This window comes from Drosophila pseudoobscura, chromosome X (assembly GCF_009870125.1).
Source record: "Drosophila pseudoobscura strain MV-25-SWS-2005 chromosome X, UCI_Dpse_MV25, whole genome shotgun sequence".
Taxonomy (NCBI): Eukaryota; Metazoa; Arthropoda; class Insecta; order Diptera; family Drosophilidae; genus Drosophila; species Drosophila pseudoobscura.
The window spans coordinates 1,981,356-1,999,858 of NC_046683.1; the positions used below are offsets into that span (position 1 = coordinate 1,981,356).

Sequence of the window (18,503 nt, forward strand, 5' to 3'; positions counted from 1 at the left end):
CGTAGTAGGGCTGAGAGGATGCCTAGGCCTGCGCCTCCGCCTCTGCCTCCAGCCATATCCAATGTATCCGATATCCGCCGAAGTCCGGTAGTAGTCGTTGACGTTCAAGCCGTGCGTTTATTACGATTACAATTTACAATAAACTGTTTTTTTTTTGTTTTTTTTATATTTTGGAATGGATGTATTACCAACTACATGTTATACATATATATACTTTTATTATTGCTCATCGATACGGATCACGATGATCATGACGATGATGATTGATGATGGATCCGCAAAAGTTTCCTTAGCAGCAAGCGGCGGCCGCTCTCGCTCGTAAGAACTATTTTGTAAATGATATACTTTAATGTATTGTACAGATACAGGTGTGGATATACATATATCTATATATATGTATATGTATAAATATAAATTGTAACTGTATAACTATAGCGTTGCATTAAACGATTGAGGTTTGAGGAACCCCAAACCTCTCCAAAAAGCTAAAAAGCATATTTAAAAAAAAACAAACAAATAAAACCAAGAGAAAGCGATAAATATTAGGTACTATCGATCGACGATTGGCAAACCATTGATTTATATATGATAATTGTTTGGAAAATACTGAATACGAGTAGTAATTGAATGCCAATCACATTCTGTCTTGATCCTAGAAAAACCAAGTCACAAGAGAACGGAATCTTTTCACTTTTTACACCCCGATCGAGCGCGTTGCAAGGTTAACTTGAATCTATTCTCGATTTGTCGATTGAACAGAATCGATTACGCTCGCGATTACCACGTAAAATGAAAAACAAAAAAAAAAACCGAGAGGAATTCTAGAAAATAAACGAGTGATTATATATACCATATACAGAAGCAGTCTGACTTTGCGTCTCTTCTTTCTTTCTGAAACAGATCCCACACACAGGCTACAGCGAACACATCGTATAATGATATATCATATTTAATCTTTATTCAGTATATTAACTAAAACAAAATCAGGAGGGAGGCACACAATTCGAACCAAACCGATAACACCATGTATCCGCCTTAAACAAGGGACCGTAAGTAATCAATAATCAGAGCAAATAACAATATAGTATTGCATATATATGTATGTATGTGCAGTTGTTCGGTTAAGAGCATATGGAAAGCTCATGGAAGAAACAAAAACCAAGAGGCTGTGGTCCCGCTTGAACGACAATACGGGATTGTGTTTGCATACCCTTGCAGGAGAAGAACTTTTAAAATTTCGGCTTACAAACTAAATAAAACCATACAAGTATATTGGCTTTTAAAGATAATGCAATGCACTTGATTAACTTTTAATATCTTTCTACATAATTCAGTCAAATTTGATCCAAAACAAAACTACAACTAAATGAAGCAATTATAAAATGTCATAAGTATTGGCAACACACGTTTACGGGTTGTGGAACTGCAAGGGTATATAAATAACAATACAATACAATCGTCGACCATCACGAGACACTCCAACGACCTTAGACATGCTTTTTGGAATCATGTAGCTCTACATTTTATGGCACTGAGCAGATCTGTGATCTGCTGACAGAAACCATCTCCAAATTAAGAAATCAGGGACTGTATTCATTTGGGATTGAAACGTAATATATACGATATGCATATATAATCGAGCCAAAACAGATTTCCAATCAAAACAACTTGATATTGATCGCTAGACAGACATCTGGCTTGACGGCTTTTTGGAGTGCAGGACATCCAAAATACAGAAACTTTCCATGGCGTGATTATATATTTACTTACATATCTATAAACAAATAAAGTACTGCCATCCTTTTCTTTTTCATTGGCAGAGGCCCTTGAGGCCACAGACAATCCCGCATCCACAGCCTAGATGTTCCTACTTTGTTCCCATTTAAAAAAAGCTTAAGGCTACGGTCCCTTCCTAAAACTATGGCTTTCGTAGCCCGTGGGCAGGAGGACACAGACAGACAGACGCGCACTGTCGGGTAAGGGCGAGACGGATCTATATAGGGGTTGGGTTGGGGGTATATATATAGGGGTGGGGAATGGGGGATGGGTGGTAACTTTACTAAGGCTGCGCGTAAATTGAAACACAGAAAATTTCAGAGCGGACTGGGGGAGACGCGGGGTGGGGCTGGCACAAAATCAGCTTACAAAATATAATTAAAGAATATATCCGGTATTGTATCGGTATCTAGAAAAACGAATATAAAACTTGTGAAATTTTGCGTAGATCCAGCACAGTTCGAATCAGGTGTTTCGGGAGTCTGTCTTTCCGCTCATCGACGGGAGCAGATGTGTCCAATGTATGTCCCCTTTGTACGACCCTTGCCCAAGACTATTCGGAGAGGAGTAGTTGTGTAGGAATCTTGGTTCTGGTCCTGATCTCGAAGCTGCCGTCGCATTCGCAGTCGCACTCGCACTCGCATTCGCTTTCTATCGTGTCATCAGCATTTTCATTTGATTGGAGTGGTGGCGTCCGGTCCGCCATGGCACTGGGGAGTCTTCCCCTGGCTACTGGCTACTGACTACAGGCTGGTGGATTCCCAGCCCGTCCCGGCTATGCCAAAAGTGTTACCGCCCAAGTGTTGAATGTAGTCGTCCGCCCCTCTCGCCCCCTCCGCTGGGGGAGTGCGTTATGTCAGTAAGGCCAAAATGCGGCCGTTTATCCTGTCGGGCCCTAGACCCACGGCGTCCAACCCTCGTAGAGGACGGCCAGATTGTCCGGATTGGTGGCGTCGCTTATCACATGGTCCACCTGCTCGGCAATGCTGCTCCGCTGGCTGCCGTCCGGGTCGCGGCCCTCCAGCTTCATGCGGATCTTCTTCCAGACGGACACGCCATAGGCATTGCGCTTCTGTTCGTGCAGATTGGCGGCACCTTTACGGGGGAGGAGAGGAGAAAGGATGAGCTTTAGTTTTTTATATAGGGGAACGTAGGTAGTGGCGGCGCGTACCCTTGGAGTGCGTAAAGGTGTCGTATGTGAGGGAATCGGAGTCGGCGACCTGCAGCAGCAGCTCCTTGATACGCTTGAAGTATTCGCTGACCTCCTGGCCGGCCATGGCCTGGATCTGCTGCAGCTGCTTTTTCCACCCTGCAACGAGCTCCGGCTGTAGGACGTGCCGCTCCGCGCAGATGTCCTTGCGCAGGGCGGTCAGGTGCTCGAGGAAGGTCTGCAGTAGCATCTGGCTGTCGCGCAGATGGTCGCACAGCTGCTGCACATCCGCGGGCACCGCCTTGCCCCCGTGTCCGTGTCCCATGGCCTTGGTGGCATTCGAACAGAAGTTGCCCACAAAGAAGCGCGGCACATGCTCCAGCAGACGCTGCGGGTAGTCAAAATTCAGAGAATGTGAACAGAGATCGGAGCAGGGGCTTTAGGGCCAGGACTTACCTGCGTCTCCTTGAGCAGGGTGCAGATGAACCGCAGCTTGGCCTGCTGCTCCCCTGAGAGTATGGCAAACTCGCGCTGCACCTTGCACGTCTGCTCCTCGATCAGGCCCTGGACATTCTGCAGCCAGTAGTCGTCGATGCCATCCTCGGGGTCCAGCAGCTCGACCACGGCCTGCTCCACCGCACTGACGCTGGCACAGCTCGCCTTCCAGTTGCCGAACGCCGCCAGCCACTGCTCCAGATGGTTGTGCAGGGCAGCGATCTCTGTTCTGGAGCCTCCCGGCTCAGCTATGATCTGCTCGAGGTGGCAAACGGCGTTGGCCCCCTCCATCACCTGCCGGACGAGAGCCAATTGGGCGGCCACCTGGTGGCGTTGCTCCTGCGCGTTGCGCAACATGCTGTCGATGTGGTTCCGGTTCCAGTTGCTCCGCAGAGCCTCGAGCTGCCCCAGCTGTGCGTCCAGGCTGAGCAACAGCTTCTCCAGCCCAGCTACGCTCCGCACCAGGCCGCCCCAGCTCTGGCCAATGTCCGACGTCAGCTTTTTGCGGTCCACGATGTGCAGGCCACCGCGCAACTGCGATCCGAGGGCCTCTGAGTAGCCCCAGTACTGGGCGGAGGCCACTAGCGAGTGGAGCTCGATCTGCTGGCTGATCGTCGCCACCTCCTGTTCCTGCTGCAGCAGTCCCGCGTCCGTCTGCATGGCCATGCACAGGCCCCCGCACAAATGCTCGGACTTTTCCACTTCTGCGAGCGGAAAGCTACTCTCGGGTGGCAGGCAGGTGGGTCCGTATCCGATGTAGTAGTCATAGGCCACCACGGGCAGCAGTCCCGAAACACACTTCGTCTGGATGCAGTGCAACAGGGTGCCCATGGGTCGCGCCATCTCGCGCGCATCGCAGCTGCTGCTGGTCGCCAGGGTCTGATGGATTAACTGAAAGAAGCAGTGGTCGTTCAGCTCCAGCTGGTGTTCCTTAAAGAGGTTCAGTTCCTGTGAAAAATAAACGGTTGATGCTTAGATCGGGGGATGGAGATTGGAAAAGGTGATGGGATGGATTCCCTACCAGGTACTGCTGGGCATTAGAGCCATTGATGTCGTCGATCCACTGCTGGAAGCACTTCCGCATGTCATCGAAGGCCTTAGAGACCAGCTGAAACTGCTGTTGGACGGGCTGCAGGGAGAGCATGAATCGCTGCTGCTCAGACGTCTCCTTGGGCCGCTGCTCGGCCAGCACCAGAGTGTCGATGTAGAGCTGCTGCAGCCGCTTCGGTCCCAGCTTGGAGAGCTCGTGCAGATGGTCGAGATTGGGCTGGAGCAGCAGATGCCGGAATATGCTCAAAGGCAGGTCGTACTCGAACAGCCGCGTTAGCTGCATGAGAGCCGTCAGCAGGGTATCCAGCAGCCCGAGATGCAGCTCATGCTCTTGCTGGTCGTGGGCGTCGCCGCCGCCAACGCCGCCGCCACTGCTGTTCCTTCTGACGCCCAGTACGCCGTGGCACATGGACCGCACCATGTGGATGTAGTTCACCTGATGCAGCAGGAGATCTTTGTCCTGCTCGGCGATGCCCACCGCCTCGTAGGAACGGAAGGAGGCTGTGGCCAAGTCCAGGGTGCGCTTCAGTCGGCTGCTGAGCAGCAGCAGGCTGCAATCGCTCTGGAGGAGCATCTGGAGTATGGTTGCCGTCGGCGTGGGCGACACGAGGCTGAGGATCTGCACCTGCTTGGCGGAAAGCCGCTGAGCGGCGTCGTGCAGCTGGCAGCCGAGATGCAGCCACACCACCTCCAGCGTATCGGCCAGATTCGTCACGCTCGTCGCGCAGATGGAGGCACTGGTGGTCGCCGGATCGACGGCTCCCTCTAGCTGCAGGTACGCCGCATAGCTCTCGTGGAAGCGCACCAAAAGGTTCTGCCGATGGCACTGGTTCGGATAGAAGGCCATCACGGCCGCGTACTTCTGCATGAGATCCGCGCAGTGGCGTGCCCCCTTGTTGATGCCTGCCAGCAGGGAGTCCACCTGCGTTCGCGTGCTCTCGATTCCTTCCAGGAGAGCTCCGGGGACGTAGATCTGCAGCACATCCGCCAGGGCCAGGTGCTCCTCGTGCCATCTGCCGACGCCGCCTCCCTCGTCAAGGTGCAGCGACTGTAGCTGGGCGTACAGCTGCGAGAGGTGGTACGGCTGCAGGCACTGCCTGTAGCTGGCGAGGATGCACTGGATGAATGAAAAGTCCGCCCGCCGTTCCACCGTCAGCTCCATGAGGGTGGCCAGGTGTTTGCGCGTCTGCTGCAGCCGGAACGGGGCCGTGTTGAAGCTGTGGCTCTTCATGGCCGGCCCCAGGGACTTGATCTCCGCCACCAGGGCGCTGCGCTCGTTCAGCTCCTCGAGCTCTTTCTCCGCTGCCAGGCGCTGCACTTGGGCCGCCTCCAAATGGGCCACCTCCTGTCCCACTTCCTGCAGCTGCAGTAGGATTTCCTCCCTAAAAAGAAATCCGAAAATATTGATGGACAGACTTTCCCAGCCTGGGGTCGCGGATTCCCGTGGACTACTCACTCATTGGTGGACCAGAACTTGTGCAATTGAGCCAGCTTCTCGGTGAAGAGCGGACGCTTGGCCTCCCAGTCGGGGGCGCGGTGTCGCTGGGCCTTATCCTTGTTCTTGTGGCACTTGGCACTGCTCTCCGCCTGCGGTTGCTTGGGATTGATCGAGCGACGCTGTGCCTGGACATCGTCGTTCAGCGTCCAGTCGACGAGGGGATCGTAGACGAACGCCTCCAGTAGGGTCAGTAGGGTCTCGCGCTCCTTGCGCATCACCTTCAGCACGTACTCGCAGCCCAGACGAAAGGCGCCCTGCAATATTATTTAATGGCCGTCCCATAAATGGAGCATAGATATCATAAAACTGTTTGTATCCAAAAAAGATACACAGATATTAGCAATGCTGATTTTATGGTTCATGGATAACCTATAAACCAGAACCATACCATAACCATGTTCTACATGAGGCTCCACTCTCTCGCCCTCTCTCTCTCTGTCTCTCGGTCAGGTATACGAGTACGATACCTCTCGGTGGGACGCAGGGACTGCGACTGGGACTCTAATCGCTGTTGACAATTGTAGATTGCCCCGTAATTCATGCGATAAGCTCCGGCACGAATCGCGTCCGCCTTTCATGTACATAAATCTATATCTATTGTTCAGATTTTGTGGCCCATGGAGGGAGCTCCATGGCAGAAGGCCGCATTCTCAGTTGGTTCTCTTTTGATTACCCCCTGATGGCCCCCTGTCTATCTATCTATCGATCTATCTATCTGTCGCACTTGAGAATTGCATATTCTGTATCTACGAATTGTACTTGAAACAATGAAAGGGTAATCTTTGGAGAATCGAGGCCTCTAATACCCCCTACCCCCAGGAGCTATCTCCTCAGATATATCAGGGTCCATGGGATTATGGGATTAGAAAGGGGTCTGACATGTGTGCCTATATATGTGTCTATATATGTTCGATAGTAAGGGGAACCAACTACAAAAGAAACTAAATGTGTACTCCAAAAACTTCAAACCAACCGAGGTGCTCTGCTGTATGACGCGTCGAAGCGTGATTCTCGTGGACCCATTAGACAGAGGGGAGATACTGCTCCGCTACTAGAAAAGAAAGATTCTCCTCCAAAATCGAAGAATTTATACATATGTAAAAATAAACCAAGAAGCGCTACTGAACGATACGTGACGCATATATAGTTCTTGTGCGACTCATTTTGGATTTGTCCCTACAATACATCCAGCCAATATATCCTGAGCTGAATTAGCCGCAAATCCAAGATAATACTGCAAAAGTTTCCATTTTTCAGTAGATCAACCGAGGGGGGCTGCTGCACGCATACGCAGACTTGTTTGATGCGAATATATATGATATTTGAGCCAGAGAAGGAGTAGACTCTGTATGCTTGCAATTTGCAACTTGCAGTAAGCGAGAGAGGTACGAGAAGGTGCATATCCATATCCATCTACAAACTGGCCGCACACGACGGCACACGACAGCACGGAGTGCGCCAGACGCAAACAGGGCCCTGGGAGCCCATAGATATCAATGGATCATCTATGGCACATCTATGGCTAGATATCGACGTGGATACAAATGTGTCATCTGTTGGCAGAGAGCGAATTCCATTCGTTCAGATGCCCAGAGCAAAGATAGATCTGTATCGGCGCGGATGTTCAGTTTTTTCGGGTTTATATCAGCTCTGAAGCCGAAACTCTGAAGCCCCGAAAAAACTTTATCGTTCTATTTTTGTTTTGTTCTGTCTTTTTTTTTTTTGGGGCCCGCGTAGACCCAAACGACCCAGAGACCTAGAGGCTAATCTGTGAAACCCCCCAGCGGCGGATCTGTTGCTGTTATTTGCCCATTGCCATTGCAGCTCCATGGCTTTCGGTGGCTTTCCGACTGCTGTTCCCTGATGTTCCCTGCTCTGGCCCGGGGCCTTATCAACGGATTGCGGTTCTCACGCTGCGGATCTCTGTCGTTCGTTATCAGGGCACAAGGATGATGATGATGATGTTCATCATTATCATCGATGACGATGGTGGCACCGCCACAGCCACAGCCACAGTCAGAGCCAGCGGAACGTCAACAACAAACGACGCCCACGAATCTCTGCCTTTGCCTCTGCCTCTGCCCTATGCTCTCTCTGTCGACACGAAGAGCCGAATAACCGAAGTCCTTGCCCCATGGACGCACGGGGGTTCTGTAATATCTACTGGCCCACTGCCAGATGGTTGCCCACTGACGTCGCGTGCGCTTGGATCTGCTCTCGTACTCGCGATTCTCGGAACTTGTGTTTTCTGCGTGCGTGTCGGCCGCCTCATGGCCTTTGGAGGGGAATCATATCCATATCCGATCATGTGGTCCGTGCAGAACGCCACTAAATGGAACGACTCCCTGGCGGAGGAGGAACATACGGTAGGAGGAGCAGGAGCGCTACCAGGAGCACACTCATCCGGTTTGAGTGCGGGCCATGTGCTCTGGCTGGCCATCAATGCGCTGCTCTTTGTCCTCATTCTGGGCGGGAATGTGCTCACCATTGTCGCCGTCCGCACCTGCCGCAACCTGCGCTCCGTCATCTCAAATCTGTTCATCCTCTCGCTGGCGATATCCGACTTTTGCGTGGGCCTGGCCCTGCCCTACCACCTGGTCTTCTACATGGGCTCCGACCTGGGCGCCATGCAGGGCCCCTGCCTGCTGCGCTTCTTCCTGTTCATCTGCGCCTGCTGCGTCTCCATGCTGACGCTCATCTCGATAGCCGTCGATCGGTACTTGGCAGTAGTCTACGCCCTTCACTACAGGAGGTACGCGAAACACTCTCTGGCAGGCACACGAGCATCGTCACTCATCATTGTTTTTACCATTTACCATTTTCCATTTTTCCTATGACAGATACATGACTCGTCGTGTGGCCTATGCCATCATCACCTCCAATTGGTGTGCCGGCGCCCTGGTGGCCCTGATGCCGGTGTTCTGGAACCGCTGGACTCTGGCGCAGGCCTGCGAATTCGACGAGGTCCTGTCCCCGGGCTACGTGGCCGGTGTAATAACGCCGGGCTTCGTGATCATCTGGATCTGCATGCTGATGGTCTACTGGCGGATAATGCGCGAGGCCTCCAAGCAGGCGCAGCGGCTGAGGCATGCGTCGTGCGTGGTCTACGACACGGACAGCAGCAGCAGGGGCCTGCTGCATCCCGACTGGAAGAGCGTCCAGATCGTGGTCTTCATCATGGGCTGCTTCACGCTCTGCTGGCTGCCGTACTTCTGCGTGGCGATTGCCCAGCTCTTCAGCATCTGCCGCAGCAGCTCGATGATCTACAAGATCACCTTCTCGTTGGCCATCGCCAACTCGGCCCTCAATCCGATCATCTACTCGTGGAAAAACTCCGGCTTCCGGCGCGCCTTCGCCCAGACCCTCTGCTGCAAGTCGACGCGTTTCTGCCACGTCGATGGCGGCGACGAGGAGGCCGATCAGCTGCCACCGGACTGCAAGCATCGGATCGATAGGGAGTTGGAGGCGGCCTCCTCCTCCGCCTCATCATCGGCCGCCTACCACACGGCCATCAAGTCCGACTCTAAGTCCAAGTCCACTCAGTCCCCTCCCCCCCTCTCGCCCACACAGTGATCTTCGTCAATAAAGCAGCCGAAAGAAAGAACCGCATTTATCATTCGTGTATTCGCCATTCGATCCAACCCGAAGATCTGTAGAGGATTTGTCCACAGATGCAATTTCTATACCCGATACTCAAAAAGAGTATCAGATTTGTGGCGTGCGTGTAACAGCTAGAAAGAAGCGTTTCCGTCCCCATCAAGTATATATATTCCTGATCAGCATCAATAGCCGAGTCGATATAGCCGTGTCTGTCTGTCCGTCTTGTTCTCATAGACTATACAAGCTAAAGCAATGAAATTGTGGATCCAAACTCCTGTGATGTCACATTGAATCAATTGTATTTCAAAATATTGCCCGCACAAAGAGCGGCAATGTGTGGCGTGCACAATTTTGAAGATACCCAAAGCGCAGAATCTCGTACAGAATGACCACACCAAATCGGATCAATATTATAGCCACACGGAACATATGAAAGTTTAGTGGTTCCATTCTGACTCTCTCCCACACTCTTCTTGGTGCAGTGTGCGCCCTCTGGCAGAGGGAAGCCATACTGACTGAGTATTGGGTATAAATGTGGCCGTAACAGCGACTCACAACGCTGCTAAGTCACTTTTATCGACTTTGTGACTTACTATTATCTGTGATCTTTTGACCTCTACTACACATAGTATCTACAAATGTATACTGGTCTTTTTTATTCCACGATAGGATGGATGTGGACAATCCCTGTACTGAATGCTTATGAGGGCAGGGCATTCAAATATGTTGGATGGGGTATAGAAAGACACAAAATGGATGTTTCAGACCGACGGATAGGCGCTGCATCAGGACGCTCCTGCTTCCAAAACTCAACTGCTGATCAGTCTCGTTTCTACTGTGATACGTTCTCTATCAACAAGTGATATTTACCGTATATACTGATCCTAGTTGTGGAAAACCTATAATACTCGTATAGTGTCTGGCTTATAAGGGTTGCTGTAGTTTCTGTTGTTGTTCTTTTGGTATTGGATTGCTCCCAAACTCAAACTCCCAAAAAGCGTGCCTCCGCTAATATATAAAACAAGGGGGATCCTTATATGGATTTCCATATAATATAGGGATCCAAACTACGAAAGAGTTATCCTACCCAAGAAATCTCTATGTAATACTAATTTCTCCTATGGATTTCTATATCCATAGTGATTCAGTGATATCATTGCTATAGATATGGAATATCTATGAAATATTAGAATATAATAGATAACTCTGTAATGTGATCATAATTCTGGAATCTCTATACTGTACTGATTCTAAATAGCCTTCATTAATATTGATTTCTATGATATAGTGATCCCTGACTGTGGTATGTGTACAATATAGTGATCTTTACTGTGAAATCCTTTTAAAATAGCAATCCTAATCGTAAGGACAGAAGGACTTACCTCGATGCCAGTGATGCCGAGGGCATTGATCAAATTCTGGGTGAGACGGAAGGGCACCTTCTCGGGTATGCGCAGCGTGCGTCCCTTCTCGAAGCAGACGTTGTAGTCGATGTGGACGATGTCGCCGGTGACGAGGTTGATCAGCACGTTGTCCAGATGGCGATCGCCCAAGCCGATCACATAGCCGATCATCGACATGACGGACATGCAGGCGGAGTAGCGGCGCACGGACTGGCGCCACTCGGCGGCATTGCCCGCCTGGCACCACAGCTCGCGGGCTAGCAGATCGTTGGGCGTCTCCGCCGACAGTTCGCTGTGGACCTGACGCAGGGCGGCGATGGGCCACTGCCGGCGCGGATCGTTTACGCTGAGCCCGCTTTTGGCCAGCAGCGGCGTCAGCTTGTTGTAGAAGAGGTCCGTGAAGCGGTGCGAGGGGGCACAGCCGCCTCCGCCTCCGCCTCCACCCGGGGCGATGGCCGGCTGGCGCTGCTGCCACTTCTTGTAGAGGGCGAAGAGCGGCGTGACGCCGTCCACCCAGCTGATGAGCCCCGACTGGGGGCCCAGCGGGATCACGGAGTAGTGGTGGGCGCGGTAGTATGTGGCCGCACAGCCTTGGGGGCGGGGCTGGTCCCTGCGGCAGGCCATGATGGCGTTCGAGATGGAGAGGAACTGCATGATGCGCTCGTCCAGATGCAGATCCTCCAGCCCCTTGAAGAGGAACGTGTACCGCTGCCCGTTGCTGCCGTAGAAGGCTACCTTCTTGGGCTTCGTCTTTGTGGGCAGGATGCACACCGTACCCTCGACACTCTCGATATGCACTTGATCGGACTCCTGGTCGTCGGCGCCGTACCCGTCCTGCTCGTCCAAGCCGGGCATGGAGATGCGCATGCGTCCGATGTCGCACAGCACGGGGCTGACTGTCTGCATCTTGAGGGTCGTGGCCGTGCCCCGGATCATGTTCGCCTGCAGCGTGTGGTAGAGTTGTTTGAGCTTCTCCCAGGCCTCCGGGTAGCGACGGGTGCGCAGCACCTCCAACGTGGACTTGATGTGCAGATCGAATCGCTTGCGGAAGCTCCGCTCGTAGCTGGTCTCCGGCGGACGGGCTGTGAACGCCACGAGGGCCTCCAGGTCGAGCAACAGCTGCGGCCGCCAGCTGTTGAAGCGGTTGTTCTTGCCCTCGTGATCGTCCGGCTTGAACTCCGTGGCAAAGGCATTCACGCGGCCCACATACGTGTTGTAGATGTGCGCCAGCGAGTGGATCCAGTACTCGTCCCACAGCAGGCACACCCTCCGCAGCTCCTCGACCATCAGCTGTACGTGCTTGACGGCCTCGGGCGCCTGCTTGGACAGGGCGCCCAACAGGTAGCCGTAGCAGGCGTTTTTCTTGTCCTGTGGCTCCTCCTTCTCCCTCTCTTTCTCTTTCTCCTTCTCCATCTCCTGCCGCTGCTGCTTTTCTCGATTGGCCCCCACGACGGCTGGGAAGATCACCAGCTGGGGACGACTCTCCGCCAGGCGGCAGAGCAGGGCGCACACGCTCTTCCGGACGTAGAGCTCGTGGTGGTAGAGGCGGCTGAACAGCTGCGGTATGATTACCTTCCAGGGGGCAATGGGCGTGGTGCGCAGTCCCTGCTCGAGGACGTCCTGCAGCCCGCTGGCATGCTTCACGATCAGCCGCAGGAGCCGCAGTGTTGTGGTCACCAGATTGCTGTCGTCCACCCGGAATCTGTCCCCCTTCTGGCAGTGCCCCGTTTTCAATCCGGATCCCGTTTCCGCCTTGATGCTGAGATACTGAAAGTAGGAGCGGGTCGCATCCTTGTAGAAATCGTACGTGTTGGCTATGGCCTGTCGCCATATCCGAAGGATCTCCTCCAGGACACTGTCCGGTTGGCCCTCCAGCAGGCTCAGCTGCCGCAGGCAGCTCTTGGAGGCTTCGTCGTCGCGTATCTTGGCGGTCTCGGGACATACCTCCACGCATCCGGCGGGGGGCTGCTCCGTGCTGAGGGCCTGCAGCAGCTCGTTGAGGCGTTCGCTCTCCAACGGCGTCTGGCGGTCTAGGACACGACTGAGGGCGGCCACGTCTGACTGGGAGAACACGCTGCCGCTGTCGACGATCTTCTTGCCCCAGCGGTAGGACCAGTTGCCGTACGCGATCAGCGCCTCCTCGCAGTTAGGCCGCTGCTCGAGGCTGGCGTGGATGAGGCGGGCCACCAGCCGCTCGCCCTGTGGAATGGCCACCAGCTGGGTGGAGCTGGATCCTCGCGTGAGCGGGCATTCTGGGAGCTCCTCCAGTAGCTGGTCGACGGCGGGCGACTGGAGATTGGGGGCCAAGGCCATGGCATTACCATTGCAGCAGCTACGGGCGCTGATCCACTCGGAGAGGGTCAGCAGAAGCCCTGCGCACATGTCCGGGTGGGGGTGGGTTCTCCTCCCTCGGTGCAGGCTGAGGCACAGGGAGGCGCACACGTTGATCGCTGGCCCCAGATCCGAGCTGATGCACGGCGTCTGCGTCTGCTGGAGGTGCAGGCACTTGGCCAGTTCGCTGTAGCTGCGCAGCACCTGCGCGTTCTCCGTGTCCAGGATGTCTCCTCCATTCAGGTTGTGGGTAATCGCCTCCAGCGGCTGGCCGAAATACTTGGTGAGAAGCCACTGGCATGTCTGGAGGTTGCCCTCGTCGCGGGCAGCGGCCGCTGCATCGAGGCAGAGGGTCTCCCAGCTGCCGGCGGCGCAGTGCTGGCGCAGGAGCTGCGTCCAGGCCAGGCAGCGGACTAATATGTCGCTGGAGACGTTCGAGGGACGCCGCCGCTCCGCGACCAGAGGCAGGAGGGAGAGCTCCTGCCCGCTGGCCAGTCCCTGGACGATGTGCTTGAGCAGGATGAGCTCGCGGCAGGGCCGCTGGTCGCTGCTGGGATTTAGGAGGCTGTCGCGCCAGTGGAGGTCCATCAGATGGCGGGATGGAGACTGGGGTTCGCGAAGGCTGTGTGGCTCAATCAGCGTCTTATGTAGCATTATGTCCTCCAGGCGGCGGCGCACATGGAGATTGGAGAAGCTAACGTGGCTGTGGCTTCCGCCGTGGCTCTCCCAGTTGTTGGGCCACAGGCTAAGCTGCTGCAGGGCCACGTCCAGTTCCTCGGAGTTGGAGTTGCTCTCAGTTCTGGCCAGCAGCCGCTCGAAAGCACTCACATCCACGTTGCGGCACTGCAGGAAGGAATTCAGTTCCTTGTCCTCAGGGCGAAGCAGCTTGTGCTGCTTCAAGTCCACCAGCTGCGACCACTGGCCCGTGTCTTGGAGGCACTGCATCATCTGGGCAAGGACAAACTGGTGTGTGTGCGGCTCCAGCTCCTGCCTCTGCCCCTCCTCGGCCAACACGTTCTGGTAGCCGCTCAAGGCAGCCTCTCTTCGTCCGGCTGCCTGCTCTGCCGCATGCTGCAACCACTGGTAGGACTTGCCGCTGCTGCTCTTCGCTCGCGCCCACACATACAGGCCTCGCAGGGAGTCCGCCTCCTGGCAGCTGATCCAGGCCCAGGCGAGGTACACCAGCGCCTGGCTGTAGGTGGCATCCTGCGTCTTTTGTGTGACGAGGATTTGCTGCAGGAGGAATGGAATAAATGAACATGGAGAATGACGTTTGGGGGGAGGCTCTAGGCACTCAGACACTCACTTGGGCATAGCGGATGACCAGCTCCGGCTGCTGGATGTGCATGGCTGTGATGACGACGCCGATACGGATGCGATTGAACCACGACTGGCAGGTGGGATTGTTCAGGCGAAAGAAGGCGGCCACCGGCTTCTCGGGTGGGCGCAGGGCGAAGGCGCTGCCCTCGGCCGCGTTGTAGATGAGCTTCTCGAGGGCATCGAGGAAGCCCAGCAGCATGCCCAGGTTCACCTGGATGGCCGACAGTTGCTCCAGCGACAGGCCGTCGAGAGAAGAGCGCTCAGCCTCCTTGGCACAGCCGCTGAGGAGGCGGGCGTGCCGCATGATCACCGCCTCAAAGCCCAGGAACGTCTCCTGGGGCTTGCCGAGCGTCGTCCGCAGCCGCTGATCGACACAGTAGCGGGCCGCCTCGAACTGCAGCCAGGCGGCGGACAGGCGCTGGCAGCGCCGCGTGCACTGTGAGAGCTTCTCCTGGCGCTCATCGGGCGGCGCCACCTGGTAGCTGCGGACAAACAGCTCGCGCAGGCATTGCGTCAGCTGCTCCTGCTCCGGCCGCTGCAGATGGTCCACGAACTGCTGGAACACGTTGTCCCGCACGGCGCTACACTGGCTCATCTTCTGCTGCCACACGCACACCCGACGCCCCTGCAGCCCCGACTCGAACAGCGTCATGTGCAGCGGCAGCTGGGCGTAGATCTGGGCGTAGGGGGCATGGCCGCTGGTCGTGAGTACCTGCAGCTGCTGGAGGGCCGTGTCGCGGTAGAGAACAAGTAGGTCCTGTTTGGTGTGGAGGGCCTGGGGGCCAAAGTCGAGCACTGCCTGCATGCAGGCGGCACTCTCGAGGGGACGCCACTTGGCGGCGGCGCCCCCAACGCTGTAGCAGATGCCCAGGAAGCCGTCTTGCTCCAGCAGCAGCGGCGCCCGCTCCCGGCACTCGGTCAGTAGCAGCTGCGTCCATTGCAGCAGTAACTTCAGATTTTCGGCCGCCAGTCTGCCGGCCTTCGTAAGGATGCTGTCCAGGAAGCGGATGATGTACTCGAAACTGTGCGCCGTGGGCGAGGTGTTCTCCGTGGAGAGTCCGGGGTCGCGGAAGAGAATCGAGTTGGTGCGGAAGTTGTGGTTTGCCTGGCAGTGGACGACGAGCAGGCCAAGGAGCGCCTGATGAGTGGTCGGATACCTGGCCCAGAGGCACAAGTCCTGGGCGCGGCAATTGCTGATCAGCAGCTTCAGGATCGACGGCTGGCAGGCGTACATCCCAATGATGGCGGACGTCTGCTTCGCGAGGGACGCCAGGGCGGCCAAATGGAAGATGAGCATTATTTCGGCCTCGTTGGAGCTGGAACTAAAGTTGGAGTCGGAGTACGTCTGGGGTGTGCGGGCGGTGGTTTGGGTGTGTTTCTGACGCAGCTCCTGCATGCAGGCATTGATGTCCCCTACCAGATGCCTGTACGCCTGCTGCAGCAGGGGCACGTTCTTGATGAGCAGCGTCTCCTGGCAGGCGCGCAGCAGCATCTTGAAGGCCGGCCCGCCCGTCTGGCAGCGCACCTCGGCCACATAGGGATGCCCGTCGGGACCCGACTGGAAGATCAGTTGCACAAGGCTCGAGGGCAGACGGACGCGCAGCCGCCGTACCGTGCACAGCAGTAGATAGAGCGCACTATGGCGCTGGTTCTCGCTGAGGCGGTGCACCTGCTCGAACTGGCAGAGCAGCACCTTCTCCATGGCCTCGGGCTGCAGGCTGCCGCCGAAATTGTGCATTAGACAGATGCACAGCAGCTCGTTGATGTTGATCAGGGCGTCGGAATCCGCATCCGGAAGGAGGAGAAGAACCCCTGGCAGGATTCTGGTGATGTGATCGACGGCCACCTTGACAATCGACTCGCAGGCAGGATGGCCCTTAAATATCTGCGTGCGGACGGAGCACTTGAGCAGCGTATTGAAGGCGCCTACAAAAGCGCCCAGCCGCTCCGACCAGCTTCCCTTCCGCTGCCCATCGCGTTCCTGGTGCTCCTGTTCGCCCTCGAGCACCGTGATGTCCTCGACAAATTGGGCCAGCAGGCCATAGCTGAACTCGATCTGTTTGCTGAAGTAGGGCGTCAGCTGTTCGAGCACCTGGGCACAGTGGGACGTTAGGCACTTCGGCTGGCCCTGCTCCAGCTGCCAGCCGATGATGATGTCTACCACGTCGGTGAAGTGGCACTCGAACGGATGGCGGTAGCTGCGCGAGAACTGTACAATGGTGCTGCTGACGTCCATGAAGCTGTCGGCACTCTCAGCGCTCTCTAGAAAGTCCTTCAGCATCAGCATCATCTTCTCGGAGTACAAGTGCAGCTCGCAGTTGGTGTCACAGCTGTGCAGGAATAGAATAGAAGCGGAAGAGATGTTCAGTTAACGGATCAAATGGACCGAAGGATCGATGCTGTGGTGATCGGACCTTAGTGTGGTTCTTAGGGCGACTATCAGGTAGTGCTGCATGCGCTTGCAGGAGCGATAGTTCTTCACAAGGAACTCCTCGTAGACGGGATAGGCCAGGCGATTGAGGTAGCCCATCAGACCGAGGGTCTTGCTGCACTCCTCGAGGACAGGCGGGGCGCAGTGCTTGTACAGCATCAGCATGTTCTCGAGAACCACGTCGAAGGAGCGCGCCATATAGGCCATGTTGAGGGGCGTGCGAACGGCCAGGGCCAGCTTGCTGCACAGCTCGAGGGCTGCTGCGTTGTTCGTTTCCGTGTGCAGGCGCCGTATGATCTTGGTGAGACGCAGGTCATCGCTATTTCCGCCGCCCCCATGGTGGTTGTTGTTGCTGTTGCCCGACTGCTTGTTGGAGATTTGATCGCGCTCGCCTGTGGAAGCGCGGATTAATGGACACACTCGTAACGACAACGGCATGGAACTCACCTTTGCAAGGATACGCCCGGCGCTGGTTGTTCTGTTGGATACACCTTGGGGCAGCCGGGGCCATGTCGTTTGGCATATTGGCATTCCTCGACATCATTGGCGCACCAGTGCTAGAGCAAGCAGCTGGCATGACACTAGATGCCGCCGCGGATGCGGCGGAGGCAAAGGCCTGTGCGACCGCCGCCTCGTGATTCCACATCGACTCGCTGGCACAGCTGTAGCTGTCACTTCCGTCGAATCGAATTTGGCTGTTGATGGCATTGCCGTTGCTGTTCCCCAAAACGCGGTCTAGCTGCACACGCAAGGCGGACGCGGACGCGGACGCCTCTTCCTCGTATTCATTATCGCTGTCCACGGATGGTGCTCTTCGCATTGAATAAACTGACGGCACTACCGCAGACATCAAGTATCCCGCACGGTCTTCATTCACGCACTTCGTTGAACACACACTTACTTTTTCTTTGGATTTTCTGTTTTTCTTGAATGCTCTTCTTTATAGGTGGCTGGCACGTTATCGTGATCGATGCAAACGATAGATCGATAATGCACTTGATCGAGATGGTACGGTCGCGACGACCACTATCGTTGGTGATACTATCCGCAAATGAAAATCCGCTCGCAGAGAACTCCAAGAAGCAGGAGAGGATTTACTGTTTTACTTTTTACTTTTTTGAATAATTTTCTCGGGGCTGGTGTAAAATTCGGTTTGCCTTTATAGCAGCACAGACCGAATGCCTGCCAAAACGTTTATACAACTGTCGCATTGCTGGAAAGTAGTTCCTCTTAGATTCTTTGCCTACTAGATTTAAAGAAATTTGAACACAGGACACCTTTCCAAAACAATCGGGGTATTCGCGTAAGTGGTGAAGCGCCGAACTGTAATTAGCGGTTGCACACAAAGGCGGGACTTATTTATGTATATTTCACGAAATGAGACAAGACTTAAGCTCTTGGATTCTTCAATTAGATCATTAATTATGTTATCAGTTAAAAAAACTTGCT

General features: G+C 54.8%; 2 protein-coding genes across 2 annotated transcripts; one reads left to right on the plus strand and one right to left on the minus strand.

Moving 5' to 3' along the window:
• Positions 1-941: 941 nt before the first annotated feature.
• On the minus strand, positions 942-18,428 carry nonC (serine/threonine-protein kinase Smg1). Its single transcript, XM_001355678.4, has 9 exons — positions 17,502-18,428; positions 17,038-17,446; positions 14,610-16,953; positions 10,952-14,536; positions 5,928-6,223; positions 4,443-5,853; positions 3,383-4,369; positions 2,948-3,314; positions 942-2,871 (listed from the first exon to the last, which is right to left on the minus strand). Exons 1-9 carry the CDS (start codon positions 17,902-17,904, stop codon positions 2,672-2,674), a joined length of 10,002 nt encoding a protein of 3,333 aa, XP_001355714.4. The 5' UTR covers positions 17,905-18,428; the 3' UTR covers positions 942-2,671.
• Positions 7,754-9,556, plus strand: mAChR-C (muscarinic Acetylcholine Receptor, C-type). Its single transcript, XM_001355679.4, has 2 exons — positions 7,754-8,721; positions 8,810-9,556. The coding sequence occupies exons 1-2, from the start codon at positions 7,919-7,921 to the stop codon at positions 9,540-9,542; spliced, it is 1,536 nt and encodes a 511-aa protein (XP_001355715.4). The 5' UTR covers positions 7,754-7,918; the 3' UTR covers positions 9,543-9,556.
• Positions 18,429-18,503: the final 75 nt, after the last annotated feature.

Coding starts and splice junctions, on each gene's coding strand:
- mAChR-C (XM_001355679.4), top strand. CDS start 7,919: ATGATGATGATGATGTTCATCATTATCATCGATGACGATGGTGGCACC. Junction 8,722..8,809: donor TACGCCCTTCACTACAGGAG/GTACGCGAAACA, acceptor TTCCTATGACAG/ATACATGACTCGTCGTGTGG.
- nonC (XM_001355678.4), bottom strand. CDS start 17,904: ATGTCTGCGGTAGTGCCGTCAGTTTATTCAATGCGAAGAGCACCATCC. Junction 14,537..14,609: donor TGGTCATCCGCTATGCCCAA/GTGAGTGTCTGA, acceptor TTCCTCCTGCAG/CAAATCCTCGTCACACAAAA. Junction 3,315..3,382: donor CCCTGCTCAAGGAGACGCAG/GTAAGTCCTGGC, acceptor GACTACCCGCAG/CGTCTGCTGGAGCATGTGCC.